This window comes from Caretta caretta, chromosome 27 (genome assembly GCF_965140235.1).
Source record: "Caretta caretta isolate rCarCar2 chromosome 27, rCarCar1.hap1, whole genome shotgun sequence".
NCBI lineage: Eukaryota > Metazoa > Chordata > Testudines > Cheloniidae > Caretta > Caretta caretta.
This window is the reverse complement of record NC_134232.1, coordinates 10481164-10509139: the sequence shown is the minus strand read 5'-3', so window position 1 is coordinate 10509139 and position 27976 is coordinate 10481164. Positions and strand designations below refer to the sequence as shown.

At 39.7% G+C, this 27976-nt stretch overlaps 4 protein-coding genes and 1 long non-coding RNA gene across 10 annotated transcripts in view; 1 reads left to right on the top strand and 4 right to left on the bottom strand.

The window, feature by feature from the left end:
- The window catches only part of HOXB3 (homeobox B3), a 59085-nt gene that overhangs the window by 27222 nt on the left and 3887 nt on the right, over window positions 1-27976 (bottom strand). The window contains exon 1 of one of the 4 annotated variants that reach the window (XM_048830078.2): window positions 16432-16534. The exons of 1 other annotated variant lie outside the window; for it this stretch is intronic. The gene's annotated coding sequence lies outside the window, so the exon portion shown is untranslated. Of the gene's footprint in view, window positions 1-120; window positions 209-6651; window positions 6746-16431; window positions 16535-27976 lie in introns of those variants that run through there. 2 more of the 4 variants (XM_075123685.1, XM_075123686.1) reach the window with 2 other exon arrangements.
- HOXB4 (homeobox B4) lies at window positions 179-3236 on the bottom strand. The gene is made up of 2 exons (XM_048830082.2): window positions 2703-3236; window positions 179-1960 (listed from the first exon to the last, which is right to left on the bottom strand). The coding sequence occupies exons 1-2, from the start codon at window positions 3124-3126 to the stop codon at window positions 1647-1649; spliced, it is 738 nt and encodes a 245-aa protein (XP_048686039.1). The 5' UTR covers window positions 3127-3236; the 3' UTR covers window positions 179-1646.
- On the top strand, window positions 2867-27395 carry LOC125626741 (uncharacterized). Of its 3 annotated transcripts, XR_012666201.1 has the most exons (6): window positions 2867-3042; window positions 5000-5471; window positions 10233-10327; window positions 13382-13475; window positions 26038-26068; window positions 26878-27395. It is a non-coding gene; the product is annotated as an uncharacterized LOC125626741 (long non-coding RNA). The 3 variants fall into 3 exon arrangements; XR_007353835.2 differs by lacking the exon at window positions 5000-5471; XR_012666200.1 differs by lacking the exons at window positions 2867-3042; window positions 5000-5471; window positions 10233-10327; window positions 13382-13475; window positions 26038-26068 and adding an exon at window positions 16736-16913.
- Window positions 17700-21915, bottom strand: HOXB5 (homeobox B5). Its single transcript, XM_048830081.2, has 2 exons — window positions 19621-21915; window positions 17700-18842 (listed from the first exon to the last, which is right to left on the bottom strand). Exons 1-2 carry the CDS (start codon window positions 20168-20170, stop codon window positions 18595-18597), a joined length of 798 nt encoding a protein of 265 aa, XP_048686038.1. The 5' UTR covers window positions 20171-21915; the 3' UTR covers window positions 17700-18594.
- On the bottom strand, window positions 22339-26476 carry HOXB6 (homeobox B6). The gene is made up of 2 exons (XM_048830086.2): window positions 24621-26476; window positions 22339-23303 (listed from the first exon to the last, which is right to left on the bottom strand). The coding sequence occupies exons 1-2, from the start codon at window positions 25030-25032 to the stop codon at window positions 23044-23046; spliced, it is 672 nt and encodes a 223-aa protein (XP_048686043.1). The 5' UTR covers window positions 25033-26476; the 3' UTR covers window positions 22339-23043.

Here is a 27976-nt window from a genome sequence, read left to right as displayed (position 1 = left end):
GCTTGTCAGGGTTTGAGCTATTGCAGTAGCCAGCTCCTTTGTAATATAAAAATACACAGAAAACCTGCAAACACCGAGAAACATCTGTGCAAAAATTATACTCATTAATGCATTAAATACCTTGGAGAAGGAGATTTTTTTAAAATGAAGTAGCCTCTCCTGAGGAATACACAGCTGCTTTAATTCCTTAATACAATGTAGCGCTTTAATGACCCAACACAGTTGAAACCAGTTTGTGAACATATCATACAACCATATTAATATGTGCATAGAATAAATAAATCACAATATGTAAGGCTTAGCAGTACTTAAGACTGAGATACCCTATAGTCAAACACATTTTGTTTTCATTAGCGAGGTGCAATTGACAGAAATCCTTATAAAACTAACAAACATTTTAAATTAAAAAAAAAACCTTATTTTTTTAAACACACACGGGTTATAGTCACAACGAAAATTTTATTTCTACTTGCTTTCGTTCTGCTATGTACAAGTTATCATGAATATCACAAAGAACAATAGGAGGTAATTCAAATGAACAACTGGAAGGGGGAAACGAAGATCCCAAAAGTTCTTTGAAATCACATCAGCTCGGAATGTCAAGTACTATAGAACATGGAAAGAAAAAAATAAATCTGTTCGAAGTTCATAACCCCTTTTCCATCAAGAAAGAAGGGGATCCCCAGCTTCCATTTTTTATACACATTCTCAGTACAAAAATGGACTGAATCTTAGTGGAGAAGCATCCTTTTTACAAAGAGCCCTCCCTTCCCACACCCCTTTTGACGAACGTTTAAATTCAGGTGGCATTACTTGATCATCAAGTTTCTAAACTAAATACGTTGCCCCCCCCCCCCCAAGATTTACAAGTGAGGTAATTAACCTGCTGGACTCAAAAGTGGCAGGGGGTTTCTTACATAAGTCTCCATTATGTTGGTCTCCTTCCCAGCCCCAGCCCCACCCCAAATTTCACTCGGTTTGTTTTAAATTGTGCCAATCTCTTCGTTCTCCAGCTATATGACCCTGATCGTTACGATACTCAACATCTATTCAGTCCCCCCCGTCCTCATACCGCATGGAGTTGGGGTTGTTGTTGTTTGTTTGTTTGTTTTTGGTCTGTAGGGCTGTGTTACCGTTGCCAGAATTGCTATGCCCTTGGGGATCTGAACAGAAACTTTCGCTTTGGGGCTGGTAGGCAGCAAAAGAAAAGAAAAGAAAAGAAAATTCAGTTCCTCTTGAAGAAACTGAGCCTCATTTATTAAAGTGAACACTGGTTGTCGAGGTAATAGCAAGCATAAGGTCCATCCTTTGTACGGGAGAGTAAACATGACAAATGGGGCAGAGTTTGGCGTGATTAAAGATGAAACAAGGATTCATCTTAGCCAAATTTGAAAACTACTATCCACAGCCTTCTTTTAATGGGAGGGAGCACAAAAGCACATCTCTGTTGTTTGTTTGTTTGTTTGTTTTGTAGCTGAGTTTCCCTCCTTTTCTATAAATAAAGAGTATGCCCCCGTTACGCCCCTTGGAACATAAAAAAATTATCATGTGTCTCCTACACTCTCTCTCTCTCTCTCTCTCTCTCTCTCTCTCTCTCTCACACACACACACACACACACACACACACACACACACACAAGAAACAGTTATAGGCCAGTGGCTGGTGCATTGGCTCGGTTCTGAGACCCTCCTTGTATCTGCAGGCTTGCAGAAGAGTTGGAAGAATTAGACCTGATCTTGGTATTGGGTAATTTATGATCTTTTTTCCATTTCATCCTCCTGTTCTGGAACCATATTTTGATCTGGCGCTCGGACAGGCAAAGAGAATGGGCAATTTCTACTCTGCGCCTCCGCGTGAGATAGCGATTATAGTGGAATTCTTTCTCCAGTTCCAGGACTTGCTGCCTGGTATAAGCTGTCCGGGAGCGCTTCGGTTCCCCTCCTGTGCAACTGGGGTTTACTGAACAAACACAAAGAGGGGAGTGGGGAAGAAGAGAAAAAAGAATTACTGAGCTGCCCTTTTAATTTTTTTAAGTGTCACACGCTGTTTTGCTGGGAGACTACTCGAAGCAGAAAGATGCACCACGATCTTCCAAAAATATACACTTAACCCATCTCCAACCCCCTCTCTCCAGCCTGATTGCATGACGTACATCCATGTCTATATGTGTTTTAAACTTCCCTAGATATATTTTACATACTCTCCTCGATAACATAGATGGTGCAAGTATATTATATACATATATATATACACACACCATCTATGCTCTTTAAAATCCATAAAATCCCCCCCATACATACACCCTCTCTTTGTAATAACACGTCGAGAGAGAGAGAGAGAGAGAGAGAGAGAGAAAGAGAGAGAGAGAAAGAGAGAGAGAGAGAGAGAGAGGAAACATAGTAAAAGTTTACTCAACCCACCACTTAAATACAAATTACAAAAACATAAAACTTAACTTACGAAGATTCAACAACCATAAAAAAGTACCCTGCAAGAAATTGGAGGAGGATGGTAACAGAGACTTCAAAGGCACTTGGCCAAGTAGAGCCATAAAAATTTATGGAGGATGTAATTATACTGCTCTGCAAACAGGCGATCGTAAATCTCCACGAATGGTTATTTTACAACTGGTGCAATAGGCTTTCCACAAGACTTTTAGGTGCTAGTTAGTATAAAGCAAAAGCCACTTTAGTTCACTTACCCGTGCTTACATGGACTTTTTTCATCCAGGGATAAACTACTGGCTCTTTGCAAGAAGAATGAGATGGGCTTTGGTTCATAGAGTTTTGGCTACAGGAGGGTGGAGGAGGGCTGGGGGTGACCGACTCACAGTGGTGATTTGCCTCTGAGAGGTGGCTCTGAAGTCCGGCAGAAGGATGAACGTGACCCCTTGGGGATAGCACCGCTGGCTGGTGGCCGGAGCCCTGACAAGCTGGGTAGGGCGGCTCGTTGCAGGCTGACCGTGGCTGGTACATCGCCTCATGTTGGAAAGTGGTCTCTCGCCTCTGGCTGCTGTAATATCCCGGAGAGTGATTGGGAAGGTAATCATTCTGAGAATATTCTTCGCAGGGTGGGAACTTGGGATCCACATAGTTGGAGTTGATCAAAAACGAACTCATGGCCATTAATTTCTTTGAATTGCACACACACCACACACACACACACACACACACACAAATACTAAAATTTATTCCTATCCCCCCCTACTCGTTTTCCTGTTTCGTAAAACCCTCCTACATACTGTCAAGTGAACAAAGTTAGGAATCCATGTGACACCGGCGGCCAATGGCGAGGTTCCCTGCGATTCCCGGATAAGGAAATATGCTCACACAGGGGCATTCTTACTCCTGTAGGATTTTTTTTTTTAATCACCAATATTTACATATTTTCAGCAAGGGTGAAATGTCTTGCTCCTGCACAATGTTACTTACCCGGATTAGCATCTCAGGCTCTAAACCCCTAATGTCACCACTTAATCCCTCGGGATAACAAAACCCCACTCCCTCCAGTAGGTGTGTCTTGGGTTAGTTGTGTGTTACAGGAAAAAAAAAAAGATTATTTTCAGTAATATGGGGGAGGATGGGGAGGGAAGTCCGCTCCGGATCAAAATGAATGCCCTGGCAGATGATACATTGAGATCCCTCTGGCTGGTGTTTAAATTTCGGTCTTAATGGCGGTGATATGAAGCGGGTTGAGTAGCGACTATGCGCTGCGATACTGGCAGAGATAAATAGGACTTGTTCTGGGTCGATAGAAAATCCATCAGCTAATTCGGGGTACCGGGGCTCCTAAATCACATTTAGCTTCGGGATCCGATTGACCATTTTCCAGCCATGGGTGGAAGAGAGCCCTTCCCCTGAACACGAAATAAAGGGCTTTATGGACAATTAAAGATAAAATTAACTAGCCTCGGTGCTGTTCCCTTCTCCCACATTGTAATAAACATGATTAAAAAAGCAACATTTGGACGGGTCTTTAAAATCGAAGCAACTAATAATCCCTTCATAAAAATCAGGAAACAGGGCAGCGTTTGGCTGGATTATTTATACCTAGTGTATTTTAAGCAATTATACAGATTAAAGCAACAGAGTTTTCCCTCCTGAGTTTCAGTGATGTAAGACTTCTGACACCCCTAGCAGCTCAGATTTTTATTACAACGAGGTGATAAAGTTTGCCACAGGAGTACTAGAGTTGGGAGTTTAGGTAAATCCCCCAATATTTCTTTTCAGTTATAAAACGATCTTCTGGCCAAAGCTTCTTTTCATCCTGTTATTTAGGTTTTTTTTTTTTTCTTCAGGGAGAATGACTGTAGTGTTTGTGTCAACTACATATTCCCCTAGATACGAATTTGTGACACAACTTCCTTTACACAAATTCGGATCTACAGGGTACATATAGAAGACAGATGCATCTTTCTTGGTCAGAAATCTTCTAACTTCACTTAACTGTAATCATTCTCTTCGATTTAATTTATTATTAGTATTACTGTTTTTAATACAAGAGATTTGTCACTAAAAGAATTAATCTATGGATAAATATGGTTAAAATTTCCACTTTCCAAAGGAAACACAAATAATGAAATTCACCCATTCGAAATATAGAGCTAGTAATTGTTAGGCTACCAAAGTAATACAGTACGTTCCTCCCTATTCATGGATACACTGAACATTAGTTTAGCATTATGTTGTCCCCCCCCCCAAAAAAAATGAGTCCTGGACTATATCTAAAAACATAAGTAGAGTCCCAAATTATCATTCATTTCAAATGTAAATGTAATAGTTAATATTCACTCCAAATGTGGTTGTTTCAATATCATCCACTGATCAACAGAGACAAACATTTCAAAATTTTTGTTGTTGAGTTTCTGAAGGTCATCCAAAGTTTTTTTGTTATAAAAGTAAATTACGGGGGGAGGGGGGAGAGAAACAGAGGAAAATAAATACAGAATGTGAAGGCAGATGGGACGATATTCTTTTTCTTTCTTTTTTTTTATGACAGGCAATTCTTTTTATAACCCGAGAAAAAGATCAAAGGAGTTTCATTTCCGAAAGCAATAAAATATTCATACTGTCTAGCTAATGAACCTTGATTCGGAGCGAATGAGAATAACATCGTGTTGACACTTCGTTTAAAATTCCAGTAGCTCCAGAGATTAAAAGTATAACAGTCTCCTCCACCCCAACCCCACCCAAAAAAGATCAGAAGGGAGCAACACACGTTTCTGTTCGAATATTTCCGATTTAATCATATTTTAACAGCACCCAGTCACAGACGATGCCATAAAGATGCTACATTTCCCCCTTCATTGGCTGGAAATACTGTTTTTCCCCTCCCCTCAAATCGAAACGTATTTCAAATAGCACTGCTTTAAAAAAAAAAAAGAAAGAAAAAGACCTTGTAATGGCAGAGAATGAATGAACACCGCTTGCTTGGGACACATCAGGCGTTAAGATTTTCCGGCTGCTTAAAGGTAAGTCGACTGTATCGCTCGCAAGGTAATGCAATCGAGAGCCCTTCTCAACGAGAACTGGCAAAATCTACCCTTTGCAATCTCCCCAGCGTCTAACACTCCCAAAAAGTTTCTTGCACACCAAGCAGATCTCGCGGGTTGCTTTATAATGCCTTTCACACCGGACAAGGAGGTCCCAAGCCTGCATAAATGCCTCAGACCCCTCAAGTGTACTGGGGAACAGACAGTGATTCTGAAATAGACCGCCTTCTAGAAAGTGTGCTCTAAGTACATAAGAATCCAAATGAAATCTGCTAGAACCAGGTAAAGACTGAAACAATAATAAACCAATTCTGCCAAACCAGTCCAGTCGGACTACACTTTTATATTTCGGTTCCATCTGCCCCCGTCCTTTTGTTAATTTCCCCAACAGCAGTAATATCCTCACCAACACCGGTACACCCTACACCTTAAACATACACATCTAGGTAGGGCCTATTCTGGATTGATACCCGGCTCCCTTACCGCCCCCTCCCCAAAACATGCCGTTTTAATTTTCCTTTGCAATGACAGACAAAGGGGTTTTAGCAGCACCAGCACCCCTAGTGTTTGCCAGAAATCTTTTTTTTTTCCAGAAGTCTCACACAACAGATCCCGAATTAAAAAGCCAAGGATACTGCCCCGCACTCCCCCCAACACACACACACACGCCTGCAGTTTTTTTTTCACACTTTCTATTCCGCTCATAAAAACGTCTAACGTTTCGGAAGTTTAGAAAGATAGATCTAGCCAATGTTCTCTCTCCATTTCAAAGGGGGGGAAGCCGCTTAGCCGCCATCCAAACCTACCTCTCTCCCTTTCGACGGTCGGCCTGCCGCCTCACTGTTTATTTATATTGTACAATAAAAGGAAAGCAGGAGGGAGGGAGGGCTGGAACCATTAAGACCATAAAAAAGGCTCCGAGAGAAGGAGCTTAAAAGGAGAGGATCGCTGAAGTGGTGAGACACCTGCCAAGGCAAAATCCCCCCTCAGTTGCATCCTTAATTCCCTGCCTAAACAGCCCCTTTTCTGCCCCACCCCATCAATAGCCTCCTACCTTGGGGGAAAAATGATAAAGAAGACATCTAGACTGGTACACGATCTCTCCTCCCCCCACCCCCACACCTCTTGTCCCCCTGATTGCACCCGAGGCTTTTCTTACCTTTCAGTTCTACAGGTTGAGTGTCTGACCTCTGAAAGCCACCCCTTTTCCTGCCCGTTCCCACTCTCTCTCTAGGTGCAACGCCAAAAAAAAAAAAAAAAAAAAGCAAAAAGAAAGCGCAACAACACGTACCTTTAAAAAAATAAAATAAAAGCCCCCCTCCTCCTCTTCCCCAGCTGAAAACAGTCTCCTATACCGTTTGAGGAAGCTCCCACAAAAGTTCGTAACGCTTTCCCGGGCACAAAAGAAACAAATAAAAGAACCCCCAACCCCGAGAGCCGAGTTCCTCTCTGCTATCTTCCCCCTGGACAGGGATTATTTCTCGATAAGAACCCCTCTTTCGCACCCCCCCCCCCGCCTCCCCCAGCATTGTCTTTAAAGGCAAACAAAACCCTGCTACTGGCAGGGAGCAAACGATAGGCCCTTCTGAGTATTTTGGGTTTGGAAACCCGCAAGTTTTCGTATTAATCGCATACTTTGTCAGTCTTTGTTAAACAGCTAGGCGTGTCCCGAGTCTCTCGAACATTTTAATATTTGTTAGACGCTCTGACCTGAGTTTCACCCCACTCCGGGGGCCGCTCCCACTGGTCTATAATACGCTTGCATAGTTCTCTCGGTCATATTGAATTTTACCCAGGTCATTACTTTGGAGAAAAATGGCAGGGCAAAGAATTTTATTCAGACCTTTCCTCGATTGCTTGAAATTCCAAGAGAGCTGAGCGCACACCATTGTGTTTGTAAATTTCCCTTTGAAGATTTTTTTTTGAAGGAGTCCTAGTCATCCAGTCATGACTGCCGCCCCTGCTTTCTTTGCTATCGAAAGCATCAACGTTTTGGTGTCTCGTAGTAAGCAAGGACTTCCTCCACATAACGCGAAGCCATGAAGGTCTGAGGTGATTCTATAGGATGGGACTTTTAATAAAAGGAAACTTGATCTAGATCACAGTTAAATATTAATAATAAAAAAATCGAGTGAGTGTAAGTTTAGACGGAAAACAGCTCACCTCTGTTTTTCCTCTATAGGCAAACGATTCACTGAAGGTTTAAATCGTCTGTTTTCTGATCATTTTATTTTAAACGCTTTACAGCAATTTACAAAGATCTGTACTTGAAAGAAAGAAGTGCAACATTTCCCCCTATCCTTTAAATACCCAAATAGAAATGATGGCTGTAGTATGCATTACTAAGGGGATAAAGGTTAATAATCTCTAGGATACCTGAGTCATATAGGCTACATACATTTTTTTAAAGCCGCCTGCAGGGAGTTTACAGTCCTGTCTATCTATCTATCTAATCTATCTATCTATCTATCTATCTATCTATCTATCTATCTATCCACACACACTCTAAATGTAGCATCCTGCTTGTTCCAATGACAGAACAAGTAATTTGAAAAGTAAATTGGGATTAGAAGCACCTTTAATCTATTGTTTTTGTAGAAATCACCTTCTTTAATTTTATTTCGACTTCTTTTATGTTATATACAAATTCACACACTCAGACACGGTGCAACGGGGGAAAACAAGGTAGATAAACTAGAAATATCCTTGCAAATAATATGTTCCTTTCCTCTCCTTGTTTTTTTGGTTTGGTTTGGCTTGGGTTTTTTTTTTTTTTTAAACTTGTTACTTCAAGTGAATCTTCCAGAGAACAGTAGAGATTTGCATTCCTAAAATGAAAGTTAAACGTTGTTATGATTATTAGGATTGCCTTGAAATTATACCTGCTTGTGTTAATATCCCGACAACAACTGGCAGTTGTTATCCATTACCTGTTGTATAAACCTGGAGTTGAAATGACTGTTCTACAGAGATAAGTATAATAATTACAAGAGCGAAAAGATGGATGGCCCAAGTTAGCACTAAACGGTAGCTCTTATATAGTGATATTTTATAAATACCAAGCAAATTCGTGGTAATTAATTAAACCCCGCCTTATCACGCGAAACAAAACGCTTTACATTCTCTCGAATTTCACCCACTGTATGAACATACTCAAATCGGCAAAGCAAATGGGTTATCCAAGATGCCTTTCCCAGGATTCTAACATTCTCTCTCCCTCTATTTTTCCAAGAAAAACGATGCTTGTAATAAGTATTTAGTCACTGCAGATTTTTAAAAACGAGAACAAAAGCGAATTTGCGATGTTTTTTTAAGAGTCGGCATAGCTTCAAATGTTTGCTTTAGACGCTATTATTGAAAAGTAGCTTTCTGCACCCCCAGCCTTGATAAAAATAATATTTGAAGTTTGGAGATGCGAAGTACAGCAGTGAATGTTGAAATAACTGTTAAATGCCAAGGGAAATATTTATTAAATCAGTTCATTAAACTGTTGCAACTGGCCAGAATGGATTCACATTTCTAGCAATAAATATAACACATTTAATTCAAATTCAGAAGGAAAGTCTAGGGAAGAGCAAAATGAGATCGTTAAACTGGACTAAAGGGCATAATGGATACTTTTCCAAAAAGCCTTAATGTGCATTTAATATTTTGTTAACTATCACCCTATTTATTGTGTATAGCAGGCGGCATTGTGGATTATATACAATTGAGGTGTAAATGCCAACACTTATTGTATATACTATCAATAATGTTGATTTTGTCCTTTAGATCTTTTGTAAACAGTATTTTCATTAGTATATATTTAAAGTGTTAGAACATTCAGTCTGGAGGTTAAAATGATGAAAATGACTGTAAAATGAACATTCTTAATGTATTTGTTTCTATATAATATATACGTGACGATAGAATAAAAGTTTATAAATATCTATAAGAATATTCATTCTCAAGTCATATATATACATTTATATATACGCATAACAGCTCATATATATATAAAAGAGTTTTCATTCTAAAGTAATATATATATGTATGCATAACAGCTCATGTTAATATCCTATAGGGACTTCCATGTAATTGGATTTAATACATGTATTTTGCCCTTGTATTCTTTTAATTAGATTCTATATGGTGTTTCAAAGGTTATCTTTTTAAACAAAGTATTTAGAAGTCACTGCACATTTCCTCACTGGAGATCCAACCAAATAAATCCACCTTATTTTCTACCGGCTTCCATTCCGAATTGTTAAACCCCACACCCTCTCTCTCTCTCTAGGTTGGCAGCTTGTTACCCTTCTCTCTCTTACCTCGCTATCATTTTCTCTCATCTCTGCCCATAAGAAAAGGATCCTTCCTCTCTCCACCCTACCCCCTTCGCCAAACCACTACCCTTTTTTTTTAAACACTGACATCCAGTCTATCAGGCTATACACAAGACTGAGTCACGCACAGCGTAAACTTTTGACCCTCAACTTTTTGACCCCTTGAGCTATAATGCTGTACTAACAAGCCCCCCAAAGACCATAGTCACCTTCTACGTCCTCAGAAAGTAAAGCTGTACAGATTTCCCTGTTTTTAAAACCCTCTTAACATTTCTGGGTTCCTTCTTTGTCAAGGGGGGACAAAATGTCCAGGCTTTGCAAACATTAGACGTGTTTCTCCACATCAAGTCACCAGGTTCATAGGCTGTCCGTTTTTTTTTTCCCCCTTTACACTTTTCTTTTATCTCTGTGTGTTTAGAAGAACAAGAGGAAAAAAAAGTCCCTTAAACCACAGCTGGATTCATCTCATTTTGAATTATTTCTGTTTTATTTGCCTAATGGGATGTCAAATAGGTGAGTTGTTGACTAGGTGAGTTGTTGACTGCAGTAATTAGCCTGTTCTAATTTTTTTTTTTCCCCGCGCTGGAGGACTGGGTGATTAGAGGAGCTTTTGGTTATCTGTGGGGGACTGGAGGTCTGAGAGATACGTTTGTGTGGGGAGGTGTTGGGGCGGGGAGGAGGGGGGCTTGGCACAAAAAAGAACCGACAGAGACCAAAAGCCAAGCTTTAGCTACTATAGCGAGCAACTCAGAGAGACCCTGTCATGACTGTGAACTTGGTCTGAAGCGAGCTCTGCTGGTTGCTTGGGGACGTTACAGGCTCAAAGATTTCCCAGATTTTCTTCCCAAATCATTTCCCCTCCGATTTCTACTGTTTTAAATTAAAGATCTTTTTTAAAAAATAATTTGCCACTAAGCTAACTACATCTTCCCTTTTTTTAAAAATATGCTGTGATTTGTTTTGACATGAAGGGCTAATATATGTATGTATCTCTATATATGTTAAATTGACATACATCAAAAGAGAGGGAGAGAGAAAAGAAAACTCCTACAGTCTTACTCTTTCAACGCTTCCTGTCAAAATAGTTTCTTTTTTAAGCTAGTTAGGCTAAGCGAACATGGAAAAACTGCACAGGGTAGACACCTCTCTAGCTAAGTTTTCTGTGCCCCCTTTAAACTGCCATTTATTTAACACGAGGGGAGAAAAGATGATAGAGGGTCAGTCAGATATTCGAGATAAATAATCAGAACTTTCCAGTATTCTTAAGGAAAGTTTTATTCTTAAATTAAATCCATGAGTTGACAGAGACACCCCCCCCCCCTCCCGACGAAGATACAAACGGAAAGAAATCACTTCAACAATTCTTGGGTTTCCTAATTGCGGAACGATCTTTTATCATGTGAATTTTAAATAATTATGTTACTTAGCTCCGTTCAGTTCTAACTAATAATAATAATTAATTTTATTTTTAAATGGGGGGAGGACACGAGAAATTTTTCTGCAATTGAAATTCTATTGTTGCATTTTCTGGAGAGTGTTTTCACGAAAGGGGGTTGGTTTCCTGTGAAACAGTGATGTGAAACCCTCAGATATAGGGTTATTTGTGCGTAGGTTGGGATGATTCGCAAGACTATTACAAACAAACAGAAAATCTTTTTTTTTTTCAAAAAAAGAATCAGTAAATTACAGCTACTCATCCCTCTCCCTTCCAGATTATCTTTGCCCAGATAGATAGAAAACAATATTATTCCAACCTTCTCTTTTTTTTAATAAAGAGAGGGAGAATTTGGGGTCGTGTGTTGCAAAATGACCCGTTGGCTTGCCAAAAAATGCATTTGTCACATTTGTTACTGTTGCTCTTGCTAGATGGGAGCAATATGACCATCTCCAATTTGATGGCTCTTTTCAAAACCTTTTTGGTATTAACAACCAATAAATTTGATTCGCGAGTTCTTCTCGGGCTTTTATTTTTCTTTCAGAAAAGCAGTTTAGGTTGTTCTTAAACCTGTGACCTGCAGACCCCAGTGTACGTGGGAGATATAACTATTGTATTTTGATAGGGTGTCTTAGCGCTCCTAGATGGAAGCTAGTCTGCTGACCTCAGAATGATCCCGGGTTCCTATGAATTATTGATGAGATATGAGCTCTGATTTCTCTTTTCAGTATGCAAACCCCATTATACTGTTAAAATGGCGATTTAATCGTTTAGAATAGCTTTGCTTTTTTCCAACTCATTTGTGCCCCCTTCCTTTTCATTTAATTCTCTTAATTAAACCCTTTAACAGATTTTAATCACTTTTTGTTGAATAAAATAAGACCTCATACACATCTGTAACTAGGTTACCTTGGGTAAGTTTTGTTTGGTTTCTAAGTTTGTTGGCTTTTTTAAACAAGGGGTGAAATAAAATGGTTTCATCCCTATTATTTTCGTTTTACATCCAAATAAAAAACGTCCACAGGAAAATGCTAAAAAGCCATACCGAACTTTTAGTTTAGAATTTGCTTGGTTGTTGTTGTTGTTTTAAAGCAATCAAGCCTCCTATGCCATGATACTCTAGGTAGTCTGGAAAGGACACAGTGATATTGAATTGCCTTTTGTCTGAACGGTTTCTATTGCTATATCTATCTGTACATCTAATGAGTGCTGTTTCTACCAGGGTCTTCTGCTTATTGCTTAACCAAAGCTAGAAGGTTAGCAGGATATTTTAATATTGAATTTTCACTTTATTGTCTATTTTTTTCTTTGACATGTCTCTTTTAAATAGCTGATTGATCTGCTGAGTGGATAGAGCAGATACTTTCTGAGATAAGGGTTGTCTGACTGTCTATGTTGTTTATACAGAGAATGTAGAAGCATAGAATTCTGAACATCCCCTCTATGTCCAAAAAGTCACTTTTGAGAGGGTATGCATAGGGGGGACGGCTATGTTAATTAATATAGATGTTCAACATTGCCCTCTCAGAAGAGGGACACTGGTACAGATATATTATCATGTACTGGATCCTCCACTAGTCTCCCATATATGAGGAACAGTTTTATTTCAAGAGCAGGAAACACTTTTACTTTGTTTACCCAATTAAGTTGAGATCCTTCATGAGTGGAAAGAAATTCTAAAGCTGCCCATCAAAAAAACAAAATGTAGGCCCACCTGCCCATTTTTAGGTTAGCATTTCCAGTGGATGTGGTAAATTACTGGGCTCCTTATAGGCCCAACTGGATTCACTGAATCAGTGGGTTTTGGGTCTGATCCTGTATGTTGTTGGTGAAACAGACAAATATTTATTTCCTGGCAAGCATACTACCTCCATATATAGTTTTTTAAACCAGATTCTAGATAGATAGATAGATAGATAGATAGATAGATAGATAGATAGATAGATAGATAGATAGATAGATAGATAGATAGATAGATAGAAAGAACCTCAAGGGAAGTTTAAAAAAATAAATGGGCTGTTTTGTTTTCAAATCAGTTGTCATTTCCATGAGAAACACACACACACACACACACACACAGAGAGAGAGAGAGAGAGTATTAAAATATCTCATATTTATTCTATCTTTTACAGCTGCTGAAGAACTAATTGTTCCACTGTCTGATGCATACCATTAAAGGGAGGGAAAGGATGAAAAATGCAATGGAAACCCTCGCCAATCTGAACGGTCAGAGCTCTGTTTTCCTGTTTCCTCTCCTTATACTTCCTCAGTTCACCAGCAAAGGGAGGTGGTTTTTTTAAGGACGCAGGGCCGCTGGGGGGGGGGGGGGGAGATTCTGAGCCTGTGAATCCTTCCTTGCTATAAAGTTGTAGCCAGTTGTACACATTAGCCACACAGGAAGCTGGGGAGACTAGAACTACACAAATAAACCCAGCCTGTAAGAGACAGAGAAAGCAATATAGGTAGAAAGCAGGAATTTTTAAAGTGCAGAAGAAGGGGACATGATTTTAATATGACAGGAATATAATTTCTCAAACATGCTTAGGTGATGTAATAAGGCCCAGTCCCATACCTACTACAAACTTTTGTAAAAGGTTGAGATTCCTGAAATAAATGGGGTTACCTGCTACTGTAGCAAAGACTGACTGGGATAAAAATGGAAATCATACAAGCATTGTTTCCATTCTGCTTTAACCTGTGCTAAATAAACTTCTTAATATCAGTGTAATGATATGGAAGATTATGCAGAAAGAATAAACCGACCTGGGGCTCAGTCTGCATTTCTAAGTGAAGATGGACTTTCTATGTATCCTATCTCTCTTTGATTGTTCTTTCCATCCCATTAACACGTTGCATATTCCATGTAATTAAAAATGGTGGTAGTTTAAGTTGATATATTATATGCTTTGGGTCATTAGACCTGATTTTAAAGGAAAGTTTGACTGGGATAATATACAAATACTGAAACCCTAATGTGTAACCTTTTTGCCTTTTGAATCAGGATATGGGAATATGACATTAATCCAAATGTAGATAGATAGATAGATAGAATAAAAATTTTGGAGATATATATATTCCCCTGCAGTTACATTGTCATTGTCAAATATATATTTCCTTGCAGTTACATTGTCATTCAGGTACTACCGTAGGTGAATGACAATACGCACCTAGCTTGCTGGTAACAATTGCATCAGTCAACATTATTTCTTAACATCAGTAGAAACCAGATGGCTAAAGAATGTTCAGGTCAGTAATTTGGTACCACCCCATCATACCTACACCCTATTTACCTTCAGTAAATATTTATCTTGCTGTGTAGGCAAGATTTCTGTAATTTGTGGTGTGTTGGTTGCAAACTTCACACTTTAGACCAATTCCATTCAAGTGTCTAGAAGCCAGCAAATGTCTTTATTATGAACTTATAAAGAAGCATAGACTCGGTTAGATAATCAGATTAGGATGTTAAAATTAAAGTGACTCAACTACCTATCACTCTCCCACCCCCAATCACCCAAGTCTCCCTTGCCAGAATTTTGATTTTGTATCAGAATATTAGTCAGGAGTTCTAGGATAGTCAGTCAATTGGGTCAGATAGAATCTAGAAGTTGACATTGTGCCAATAAAGATAACATCAGACCCATGGACCAGGACAGGAAAAACAGCCCAAGGAAGGAAAAACTATCCCAAACTGCGCAAAATGGTGGCGTTCTTTTGCTCTGTGTGAAAGAGACGGACATGTGTCCACCAAATGTTGCTCTACCATTAAAAAAAAAAAAAAAAAAAAAAAAAACGGCTTAAGAGGGGAAATGGAACGTTTAGTGGCTGCTGCAGCATTCTGGGATCCAAGGGGGAAAAAATCCCTCTTCTCAGTATATTTTCTTTTAAGCTTTTTAAAGATACAGGAACAGAATTACAGATGTGAGCGGGCAAATATAGAATCTTTCCCCCCAGTGTAAATGTAAATCCCTAGAGTTCAAAAAAATAATTAAAAAAGCAGCCCTCAGCTCTCAGAGGATTTGTTTGTGCTGGTATAAAAAAAAATCATTCTGATTGGGGTGGGAAAACCCGTTAGTTAAAAATCTTTTCAGTCTAAATTTAGCGAGGCTCGATGCAATTGAACAGAGTGTTTCATGTTAAGATTCCTGAACGCGACTTTGTGACAGGCGTTTTGGGCTCTAGCCTTACAAACGTAAAGGAAAATAGACACCTCACCAGGACTTTGCCACCGCTAGCTGATGTCCCAGCCCTGGTAAATACTCAGTGCATCTCTTTTTCACCCTTCTCTGATAACTTGCTTATTTTCTCAAAGAAAAAGCTGTTTTAATGAGGGTGGTTTTTTTTAGAACTGTCCCTTCTTTATAAAAGCAGAAACAATACCTTAGGAATACATATACTTGACACATATAGGGTTTAAAGTTAATCGAATCCACCCCCTTTATGCAAACAGCAGCATGCTTGATTTTTTGATTTGTATTATTTTTGTAGTCACTTAAAGGCATACTGAAGAAAGACATAAGGACAGTAATCCAGTGTCCACACATTGTACAAACAAACCAGGGAACTATTAGGATACTGTCTACAGAAAGAAAAAACGCCTAGAACGAATATTTTGGTCTATACCCAGGCCAAGAAAAAGGCTAAAAATTTTCCTTGCAACTCAGGGTGAAAAAAGAACTAAAATTCTTAAAGGGTGTGAATGAAACCAAGAATGTAAACGTACATCAGGAGCCTTGAAATGCCAAAGCTTGGCCCATATTTGCTAGTGACTGTGATCAGTATAAAACTCACCAACGCAACCTCCAATAACTGACTCTCTATTGACGTGGCTAAGAATAAAACAAAGTTTGTCTGAAGTACATATGCCCCTAGGCAAAGATTGGATGGCTTTTGCAATGCAATCGTAATTAATCTTTAAGGAATTCTATTTCCCCTCGTTCCACAAAGTTTACGTTGCTTGCATATGGGCCTCAGAGCTTTCCTGAGACCTAATGAAACGTCAAATCTAGGGAGTGTAAGAATTTGGACTTTTCAGAGTGAGAAATAAAGCTTTGGAGAGAGAGAGAGAGAAAGAGAGAGAGAGAGAGAGAGAGAGAGAGAGAGATCCTCCTCCTTCATCCCGCTCAATCTTTAGCAATATAACCCTTAAAATAGTTTAATCAGATAATATTTCAGAAGGACTTACTTTCAGGAGCCCAAACTATTGGTCCTCTGGACTGAACACTGGACCAGGAAAGTTATGATACCAGCAATTGCAAGGGTTTATCTCATCTGGAAAAGTGCTCACCCATTTCTGCCCCTTACAAGCCAAACCAAGCAGTTAAAGTGTCACTTAACATTCTAGAGAATGTGAAATATATTGTACATTGTCAACTCCCCAAAACCATAAAACTAACTTTATGGACCTCACGTGACTTTTGAGAGCCAGTGAGGGGTATCTGTCTGAGGTCTGGGCGATTTTTACGATCTAACTTCTAGATAAAACCCTATCCATTTGACATCTAAATGTCATACCTACTTTTGGTATAGTTTGCTATTGGTAAAAATATATATAGAGAGAGCTATATATCAAGGGAAGGCGAGCAAATGGTTTTGGATCTGACAGTCCACCTCACATTCTTCTCAAAATCACTTAAGAAGTACCTAAACAGTGGGAGATTAAGTTTGGTAAGTTTATAAGATCCAACTTTACTTAATACGAGCAAAAATCTGAACTATATTATAAATATGTCAGTCGCATTTTGCCAACAGAGAGACTTTAACTGAAGTATCTTGTGCCTTGTAAGAAACCCTGGATAGCAAAACAGAAACATTTACCACCTTTGATTATGTTAAATTATTTGCAGCGAAAAGGAAGCTTTGTAGTGACTATCAGTAGTTACAGAACTGTTATTTACATGTTGAGCCAGAAAGTAGGATATAAAAACAGTATGCTCATGAGATTGAGGATGAGGGGTGGAGGGGTGTTTATAGATTAGCGAGCGCATGAATAGATAGATAGATAGATAGATAGATAGATAGATAGATAGATAGATAGATAGATCTCTTTATTTTTCAAAAAGTAATATAGGCCCGTTCCTCAAATGCACATAAATATATTTTGCAAAACATTTATATCTTGTTATTGTAACTTAAGCTACTTTAAAACAGCCTGCGTTATTTGATATTTGGTATTTTTTTATTTTTATTTTTTGACGAAACAAAGTTTGGAAACTTGACAGGTTGCATTTCCTCTGTAGAAAGCATTTGCTTTCCTCCTCAGCAATGAGATTCTATTATGTGAACTTTGCATTTTTTGGCTTCTGAGAGTTTCCAAAGTGCTATGCAGGAGAGCGAAGAGTGCGTAGTGTTTCTCAAATGCTCCTAACACAGCAATGCCAGTCATGTTTAGAATGCACTGCGAACTCTCAGCGTTAAGACTCAAGCGTTGTGTAGAAAATACGAATGGGAGCCTTTGTGAATAGGAGAAATGTTTATTTGACTTGAATTAAAGCTACAAAACAAATACAAAAAGCTTATTGGCAAAATACTAACAGGCAGCTAGACATGACAGATGCCATTTTACACATAACACTGCATTCACTCTGCCCACTACCAACTGTCTATTAATCACATCAGAAATATTCCTAGTATTTACAGACATTGGAACACTTTATGGTTGGTCCAATTTTATACATTTTTTTTAATAGTGAAGCTTACCCACGTCTAAGAACACGTCTCAGAATTAGCCTGGGACTAGAAAGCATGGCCTTACATTTGAACTAAACCACAGATTCGACAATTTTTAAGACAAAAAGATACAAGAGCTTTTTTGCTTTTTATTTTTTTCTTTACAGTTTTTTGATTCCCCCCCCCCCTGCTATTTTAGCGCAGGAATCCCGACTTTAGCTTAGGCAGAGAATAAATTCCCCCCTCCCGCCCAATAGCTGTAAACTCAGATACAAAAAAACAAAACCCAAACCCCAAACAAACCACCGTGTCTGTTATCAATTTATAAATAAGTTATAACATTTAAAGGGCTCACATGAAACATGCTAGCTTTCCAGAAAGCATCAAGAGAGCACTGTCACAAACATTTATAAGAACATCAAGAGCGTGGAGGAGCATCTGGAATTTTTTTTTAAAAAAAATTAATAATAATAATAATTAAAAAATAAAATTAAAACACAGCAGGAACGCAGTCCTGGGATAACAGTACCATAGGAGTTGTTTAAAATATCAACAACATGCCGAAAAAAGGTGCCTTCCTGTACAGTACTCTGAAACTAAAATCTGCAGCTGTTTCTCCCTCCCCACCCCCCCTTTCTTCGCCTTCTTCTTTCTTTCCTTGATATTCCTTTTCTATAATTTATGGCTGGAAGGCGCTGCCCGCGGAGGCTACACTCATGCTTTTCAGTTTATTATCTTTCTTCCACTTCATTCTTCTGTTTTGGAACCAGATTTTAATTTGCCTTTCGGAGAGGCACAGAGCATGGGCGATTTCTATTCTCCTCCTGCGGGTGAGATATCTATTGAAGTGAAATTCCTTTTCCAATTCTAGGGTCTGGTAGCGAGTATAGGCGGTTCTTGCCCTTTTACCGTCTGGTCCAGTCATGTCTGGATAATACGGACAACATTGGTGTTTGGTTTGATTTTTATTGAAAAAAAAAAAAAGGCAAATTATTAACCTTCCCCGGACAATCACGAACGTTCACTTGGTAATTTCAAAATAACACCCCCTCCCCCACGTGTAAGATCCCCCTCCCTCCATCGCCCAGTTCCGGCATATACAATTCAGTATTCACAATTTAACCTCGCAGACTAAAACCCTAATAATTCCTCCTACGTTTGTGTGCTTGGATCTGTTAAATATTGTCCTTAAAAAGACAAAACAAAACAAACAAACAAACAAACAAAAAACCCTGTTCCCGGTGCAATGGATCTACTCCTGGTTTTTATTTTGTAATGAGCAGATTGTCAAGAATACACACACCAAACGTAAAAATAAAGGATTGGGAGCCCCATCTGTGCATAGAGAGCCTGTTTTAATGATCAGTTCTTTCCTTTCCTTTTGCTCACCCTCCCCCCACTTTCCCTCCCCCATCCGCAAATACCCCCGCAGTTTTAAATTACCCTTTTTTCTCTATATATATATATATATTAAATAACCTCACATTTAGCGGCAGGGGTTACAAATCACCCCCCCCCAACAAGCATCAAAGGCAGTTTTCTGTTTTAAATCAACGATCAGATAAATAAATACAACGCGATAAATAGCTGGATTACTTAGCAGGCGCCTTCAAATAAAGCCAGGGGAAGAAAGGAAGGAAGAAAAAAAGAAGAAGGGAGGGGAAAGAAAAGGGGGGGAGGGAGAAAATAAAAAAAGCAGCTGTACCATGGCTAATGTGAAGCTTCCTCATCCACGGGAATATCTGTGGTGTCTGCCCTTCTGTGGCTGCTGTGGATGTAGCGACGGGCTCAGCCTGTGCCCTGGGAATAATGTTGCTGCTTATTTGGGTGCCCTCTTCGGTTCCCGAAGACGCGCTGGTCTCGTCTATTTCTGTGAAATTTGTGTTGGTGCTGGCAGAAGTAGCCTGGTCGGAGGGGGACGGGGCGGGTTTGCCTCCATGGTTGTCGCCGTTGGAGCAGGGCAGGGACTCGGGAGAGGACAAGGAACAGCTAGACGCTTGCCTAAACCTGCTCTCCTGAGCGGGCGAAGGGAAGCTGCGGGAGCTTTCTCCCCCAGCCCCAAAGTGGCTAGAGGAGGCTGAGCGGTTGATGCTAAGGTCCATCCCATTGTAGTTGTAGCCATAAGAGCTGGAATGCATGGTGCTTGAATCTCTGTACGAACCGTTCATAGAACTGCTGGTCCCATAATTTAGCAACTGATAGTCGGGGCCATTTGGATAGCGCCCTGAGAACGAGTTTACAAAGTAAGAGCTCATTTGGGTTATTTTGGAGGGCTTGATTTGTGGCTCGTGGTCGTTATAACCCTGTGCTTGACGATTTATGATGTATTAATGAATTATAGCAATGCACTGTACTTCGTTTTTGCTATGTATGCGGCCAAATATGGGGGGTGGGGGTGCGTTTGGTAATCACGTGCTTTTGTTGACCAGTCGTAAATTCTCACTGATGACCTCAAGAGGTAATTCATGCTCTATGGTTACAAATAATGACGATCTGAGAATCGTTAGGCCCAAGTCAATGCAAGGCTTCAAAAAAAAAAAAGAAAAAAAAAATCCGTGAGAGAGAGAGATGGCTCCATGTTGGCGGACTGCGCCACCTACTGGGGACACGGTGACTTAGCAGGCATGGAGGGTGGCTACCCACCCTTCATTAAAAAAATAAAGTCATTTTTTGGCAATTTGCACTCTTCGTATATTAATACTTTTTTTAAAAAAATGCGCAAATACCCCATTTTCATCCCGGGAATCTGTTTTCGTGGTGTGCTCTTTGCATGGGGGTTGTTATCTTCATTAAATGATCGCCACTCTGTTATAATAATGGCATTGGTGGGGGGGGAGGGGGTGAAGGGGGACGATAAGTCACCTTTGGAACTGGAGGTTCTGTGTTTGCATATCTTGGGGAGGGGGGGTGTATGGAGAAAAACCGGAGCCTGCTGAAAGAAAACCATGTGTGCTTTATTTATTTAATTTATTTATTTTCATTGGCACAATGAAAGTTTGGCTTTCTTCACCTTCTCATCATATTATCAAATACACAGTAACACCTTGTAATTCTGGAGGGGGGGGGTTGTATGTGTGGAAAAAAGAGACGGGAAGGGAGATCAGCCGTTGAAACTGGTTGACAATGTTGCTTTTAAGATATTCTTGATCATGAATAGCCCCCCGCACACACACTCCCTTTAAATAGAACATTGTTCTACCCCCCTTTCTCCCCCATAGGCAAACCTGCAAGAAATATTAGGTAGCCCTGAAAACCTGAAATTTGACCAGGGTTTTGCTTTGTGCAAGGCTGCTATTTTTTCCCCAGGCAGTTTAGGAATTTCAAGTGCTTGTCTGCAACTCCTTGGAAATTATGCGCCATATTGAAAGTGACATATAATTATAATAATTACAGGCAATGAAAAGAGTGGCAATAATAGTAAATGTCCTACAGCTTTGGAGCTTCTGCATGAATTGATTTTAAAAGTGACTGGCATTAAAACAGCTTGTGACATGAGGGAATGCATCCATACATAGGTATTTTTGGGTGGGTGGGGGGAAAGGAGTAGTTCTTTTTAAAGGCATGTTTTCTCCCGTGAAGCTTCAGACATTTTATTAGCATTGAGCTGAGCAAGTTTTTGTTGTAAATCTGCTGATCCCAAGAAGAAAAGGACTTCTTTTGGTTCCTTTTTTAATTAAAAAAAATCAAAGAAAAGTTTACTTCATTGCAACTACAAGACACCTCTTAGTTCTTTAGCGCAGAAGAGACATAACGCCCAGCTTCACAGCCTCCGAGTCCAATGACACTGTAAAGAGAGCCATCTGAAAGGTGTGTGTGGGTGTGTGTACATATACATGAAACAATCTAACTGTACTTAGCTTACCGGGGTTTGTTTGTTTTTTTCGTGCTTAAATAATTCCCATCGTCGTGGAGTGAAAAAAGTTTCAACTAAAAATAATTTAAAAACAAAACAAGTCTGAAACCTACCACATGTACATGTCTACAATGCACATCTCCCTGATTTTGGAAAGTGAAATAAGGGACCAGATGTTTGAAAGATGCTAGACAAACGTTATGTATCTTTGGTAGATAGACGAGAGCATATTTTTGCCTCTTTCTTTGATTTATTATGTATATGGAGAGCTTTTCCTCATAACTCTTTTGACTGTAACAATAAACAAGAGCGATCTTAAAGCAGAATGTCAGCTCGGAGATATCGTTGGTGAAAGGTCCTGCATTTAAGATTAGGCAAAAAGGGGGAAAAGCAGATTTATCTCTCAACTGTAACTTCCGTATCCTGCATGGGTGCTTGTCCTTGCTGATTAGAAGAGAGTGTCACACGCAGACAGCAGCAGCGCCTGCTTTGCTAACAACCCCTCAGCTCCACATGAATGGCATATTTTCATAGACAGGAATAATAATAACGATAATAATACCAAAGGGGTGTGGATGAGTCCGAATACTTTGCTTTTATTAGAGTATTCCATGGCCATACCTAAGACAAACTACAATCACAGCACGTACAAAAATTAATAAAATATATTTTTTCTTGTTGTTGCTTTTGCATCCTTTTAGGTAGCACTTGTTCCTTCAGTAGGTTTTCTCTTTAAAAAATGAAACTAATTACAAAGAGCCCAGGGTCTGATTAATTTACCAAAAGAAAAGCAACCGGGGAAGGGGGAATCTATAAGTCAATCGTGCATGAAACATTTTACAAAATTAAGACAATTAACACCAAAAATGACATATATTGCAGCACCTCCATTAAATACAAGAGTTAGCGGGTTACTAACAGTGACACCAAGGGTAGAAACACAGGTAAGAGTTCCAAATTATTATTATTATTTTATTTTATATTATATTTGGAGGAATAGAAAGGGGAAAAAAAACTCAACTAGAAGCCTGGTTTTTTGTTTTGTTTTTTTTGTTTTGTTTTTGTTTTTGTTTTTTGACACGACAGATTAACGGAACACGAGTCCAACGGTGCAAATTTATGGTGGTGGCTCGCCACCTTCAAACCGTCTCGGTTATTTTACAAAGCGTGCACCACTTGGGGTGCATTTTCTCTTCCACTCCAACCCTTTCCCCCCCTCCACCCTCTATCTCCTCCAACTGTTGGGATATTCTCTCTTTCTCTTAAATAATACTTTCACTCCGTTGCTTTCTCCTCCTCCTCCTCCGCGCTCAGCTGCGTGGAGTTGAGCAGTTTATTTTCCTTTTTCCATTTCATCCTCCGGTTCTGGAACCAGATTTTGATCTGGCGTTCTGTCAGGCAAAGTGCGTGTGCGATTTCGATCCGGCGGCGCCTGGTCAAGTAGCGGTTAAAGTGGAACTCCTTCTCCAGTTCCAGGGTTTGGTAGCGGGTGTAGGTTTGACGGCCTCTCCTGCCACTTGGCCCGAAAGATGAACCTGTTAGGCAAGGAAAGGAGGGGGGGAGAAAATACCCAAAGGTTTATTCTAGTTAAGAGGTGCGTAATAATGCCAGGGAGCCGGCCACTTAGCACTCTAATCAAGGGTGTGTGTTTAGGGGTGGTGTGGTCTTTTGCTTCCTTTGCCTTCCCCGCTAAATACTTTTACCAACCAAAAATCATCTAGCCAAAGTGCCCAAGACTCCTTTCTTTGGCAAAGCCAGCCCTCTAGCAAACCTCCTGACTTGCTAGTTCGCCTTGGAAAGAGTTGCTAATTTGTCTTGGGTTTCTGCAATGCCTGCTGCTTCTTCCTGCTGCTTAGCTCAAAGGCAAGAAAGTTCCACGGGCACCTGGGCAGGAGGGTTAATGCAGAACTTGCCAGATAGTCCAGGACCGTGCTTTGAAGAGATTGCTAGATCTGTCTTATTCCATTATGTAAAATCTCAAGGTGCCCCCCCTCCTCCCCACACCTTTCAATTTTTCCTCCCTACCGGCAGCAGTAATAGATCTGGGCATTTAAGCAATAATGAAGTGTATCGATCTAGACAAACTCTGTGCATTAAAGGGGATACAACACTTCATGTCCCTGCACTAATGGACATCAATTTGGAACTTAAAAGGCAACAAATAATGAATGTAAACATGGAAGCCCTATGACTTCTTTCTTTCTTTCTTTCTTTCTTTCTTTCTTTCTTTCTTTCTTTCTTTCTTTCTTTCTTTCTTTCTTTCTTTCGGATTGAAGAGATAGCACTTAAACCAGCTATACATCACAGAGAGAAAAAATCTCTCCAGGCAGACTTTTCATTATGGGTGAGTTTCATTAAAAATGTAGTTCTCGCCTTTCAAATATTTAAAGACTTTTACATTATTTAACTCCAGAAAGGGCGGGTGTGTGGGGGTGGGGGTATGTGAAGTCATCCTGTCCTTTTTTTGTGAATAGATATCTCTCTGTATGTGTAGAAGACACAGAGATAGATAAATCATTGTAACTGAGTGACATACGAATTAGAGCGTGCAAAAAGAAAGAAGATACGTGCCTCTCTAAGTATGGCACAAACTTGTTGTTTTTTTTCTCTCTCTTCTTCTTAAAGGATCTGGCTAAAGAACTGGGATAGAGGAAAAAGACTGCCATAAAGTTTGGGGTTGTGTCAGAAACAACTTTGAGTCTCGTACTTTGCCTGACTCGTCCGGCTGGAAGCTGGATCTCAACTAAGCTTTTCCTGTTTCTTTTGCAAAGAAGAAAAGGGGGAAGGGAGGTGGGGGGGTGCGGGGGGAAATAAATAAATAAAGAGAGATTTTAAAAAAAAGAGTAACTCACTATTGCAAGAGTTCATCCGCTGCATCCAGGGGTAGACGGGAGTGGAGCACTTCTGGTCGTCGCTTTCCCCGAAAACAGTTTTGTTCTGTGCGCAGTCTGTCTTCCGCTGATCTGGGGCAAACTGAACCTGGTCATCTAGGTTTGAGGTGGCACAGACAGGGTCCTTCTCTCTGTAAAAACCAGCTGACCCATAGTCACAGGCTGTGGTCCGGCTGTAAGCTCCGTTAGCTTGCTGGTAATAAGAAGAGGAGGGATAACCCTTATCTTGGACGCTAGTGGCTCCATAGGTAGCGGGGTAGTGTCTTAAAGGATCCGCATATCCTGAGGCATATAACGGGATTTGTCCCAGGAAGGGCTCCTGCCCAGCAGCCAGGCTCACCGGGAAGGTAGAGTTGACAAAATAAGAACTCATTGGGAGGAGGCAGCCGTCCTTTCCTGGCTTTATGATTTGTTGTGTTTTATAGTCCAAGTGGTTTAGCTATTAGTAGTATATCGGAGATTGGGTTTTAGCTGAAGGGGGATGGCTGGGTGCCAGCGAGGGACACAAGGAAATAGAACCATCTGATCATGGACTGACCAATAGCAAGAGTCTGAGATTACAAAATAGCACCCATGAGGGGCTTGCATTGCACTGGGGACCCCCAGAACAAACCACCCAGCCCCTCTTTTTCCTCGCTTTTAAACAACAAAACTCACCCCCTTAACCAAATACGTATTATCTGAGAAAGATAAATCCCCAAACGTTTGGAGTCTTTAAAACAATAATTAAAAAATAGACCAAACACACACACACACAGACAGAGCGATAGATATGGATATAAAGATATATACACACAGAGAAAAAAGTTAAATCCCTTTATTCTGAAAAGTTTAACCCCTGGTGCCTGTTATTGATTGCAGACCATTCGGGTAATATTGCTAGGATATTTTTTTTGACATAAAAAAAACTTTTAGGTATTTTTTGGGGGGAGGGGTGTTATTGAGGGTGGGGTAAATAGGTCTCATTTGTTTAATTAGCCTGGGTTTAGGATGGGAAGTGTGTTTGTGGTGGCGGGGGTGGGGGGAGAGAAGAGAAGTCAATGTTGGTAACTTATTTCTCATGGTTATCTAATTATCATAGATTGACAGAGAAGAGGCTTCCTTTTAAAGTATCATTCGCCTGCCTCATCAAATTCTATGCTTCGTATTTATTTTGTGAAAGAGCTACAAATCTATGAGATGGATGGGAATTGAAGTATTACCTTTATTCCGGACTAAATACTTACAGAGATATAGATATATGTACCGAATTGTGCCCTCTTGCGTTTTATTGTTAATACCAAATCTTTGTGCGACCCTTTGCAGTTAAAGGCAGCATTCGGTTACGGTCAAGAAGTGTCTTTATTGATTGTCACTGATCAAGATTTTTTTTTTAAAGGCTGTTGTTTGGCGTGTCTATTGCCTATAAGGTGAGCGATGATCCTGCTTTCATATTTTATCACCCTTTCCATTTGTGTCTGGCCCCACTACGAGGTCCCTATTTTTTTAAAAAAAAAGTTTAAACCTCTTTAGGAATAACCTCGAAATTCCGGGTTTTTTTTCTCAAACTGGGGCGAAAGACCAAATGAAATGAGTTTGGTCTGGGCTGGTGGCTCATGTTTCTGCTTTTATTCATTAGCTGTAGGTGTGTTTCTCAATGGCTAGTCACCTCCTCTTCAGATTTCTGTACGCGGAAGATCTGGTTGGATTTAAATATTTTGCTATGCATTTTAGCTGTGGGAAATTGTCATATCCTTCAGAAACTTCCTCAACAATAAAATTGAAAATTGATTGGTTTAAGGTGCATTTCTAAACTTCTATCTAATCTAATCTATCTATCTATCTATCTATCTATCTATCCCCATACACACCCCACTATGTATCTACCTGTCTATCATATGCAGTGAATTTTATACACCACACAAGGTACACACCTGTATGTATGAATACACGTTTGTGTATGCTCCTGGTCTAGAATTACACATAATTACATGATCACTGCAGAACTTCCAATGCCTATTCTCCCTGATGGGGGTTAAGTATTTAGGAAACTGTTATCTTATTAGGAGCTAATTTATTTTAAACATGTTTACAGCTGTAAAGCTAAGCCTACTTCATGCCATCACTGCAATGGGCACTCGACTCAGCGTAATCTTTATAATTCAAGGAAATAACATGTAAAGGAAGTAGTTTTTCTCCCCTCCTTTCTGACTGATATCTATTATATTTGTTCTTACAGAGTTTTCCTTTGTGTATGGAGTGGACCCAAACCTACGCAGATCTGTTTTATTGGCATGGGAACATGAGATTAAAAGAGAAACTTGACTGTCTATTGGGGAGAAAAAAACAACCTCCATTGAACACAATGAAGTTAGTTGCTTTGCAGGAGGCAAACGCTCAGGCATTTGATTAGAAAGTTACGCAAAATTTATGTAAGAGTAAAATCAGGAACATCTGGGATGATTTGCACAGCATGCGGAATCTGGGCTATGAAGTATGAATTCCTGATAATTAAATGAGTGAGTAAAATCGCTGAAAACGTTTTCTTTACTTCTTTTTAATGATGATAGTTGTGAAAATGTTCTTCCCTAAGCATGTTTAAAGACTGTTTCCCCCACACATGGTGATGTAGCGTTTCTATGAAACACAGCTCAATTTAGCATGCTTGTGGCTAAGGCTATCTTGTCCTACCTTTTGTCTGTAGTAATTTTTATTTTTATTGTGAAAGAAAAAAATAAAATTCACTAATTGAAACTCGCCTCGCGCTAATTGCTTATTGTTGATTATTTAGAGGTGTTATTTAGGCTGGAATAATATGCCGCGCCCTGCTAAAGGAAGATAGCGCTTCACTTAATATTTATGGACTTTTAGTGGTAGAAATATAAAAGAAGAAAACTTGGTATAAAACCTGAATTAAGCTTTTGTTCCATTTTGGGAAAAAAATATAGATCTTAAAGTGTCCATCATCCATATACTCAGACCTGCAAGATGGCAAGTTTACCATCTGTAACATGCGGCAGAGTATTCAGAATGCATTCGATCACTAGCTAGAATTGTGTGTTTAGTGTCAAGTTGGTCTCTAATATCATCTGAATAGCTTTTTTCAAAAGGTATCTTAATTTTGTTTAGAAAGATGCTTGGGCTATACCCTGAGTTGCTTGCTAAACTTTTAAGATAAATCTATGCGGGGTTTCTTATGGAAAATATTTTGCCTAAGGATGTTTCTAAAGGCAACCAGGCATGGGGAGTGGAACATAGAGACCTTAACATATCGGTTGCTGATACAGCTTGCAGTGTGGTCACTGTGTCTTCCACTGTATTTTCTTTGCATATTTTCA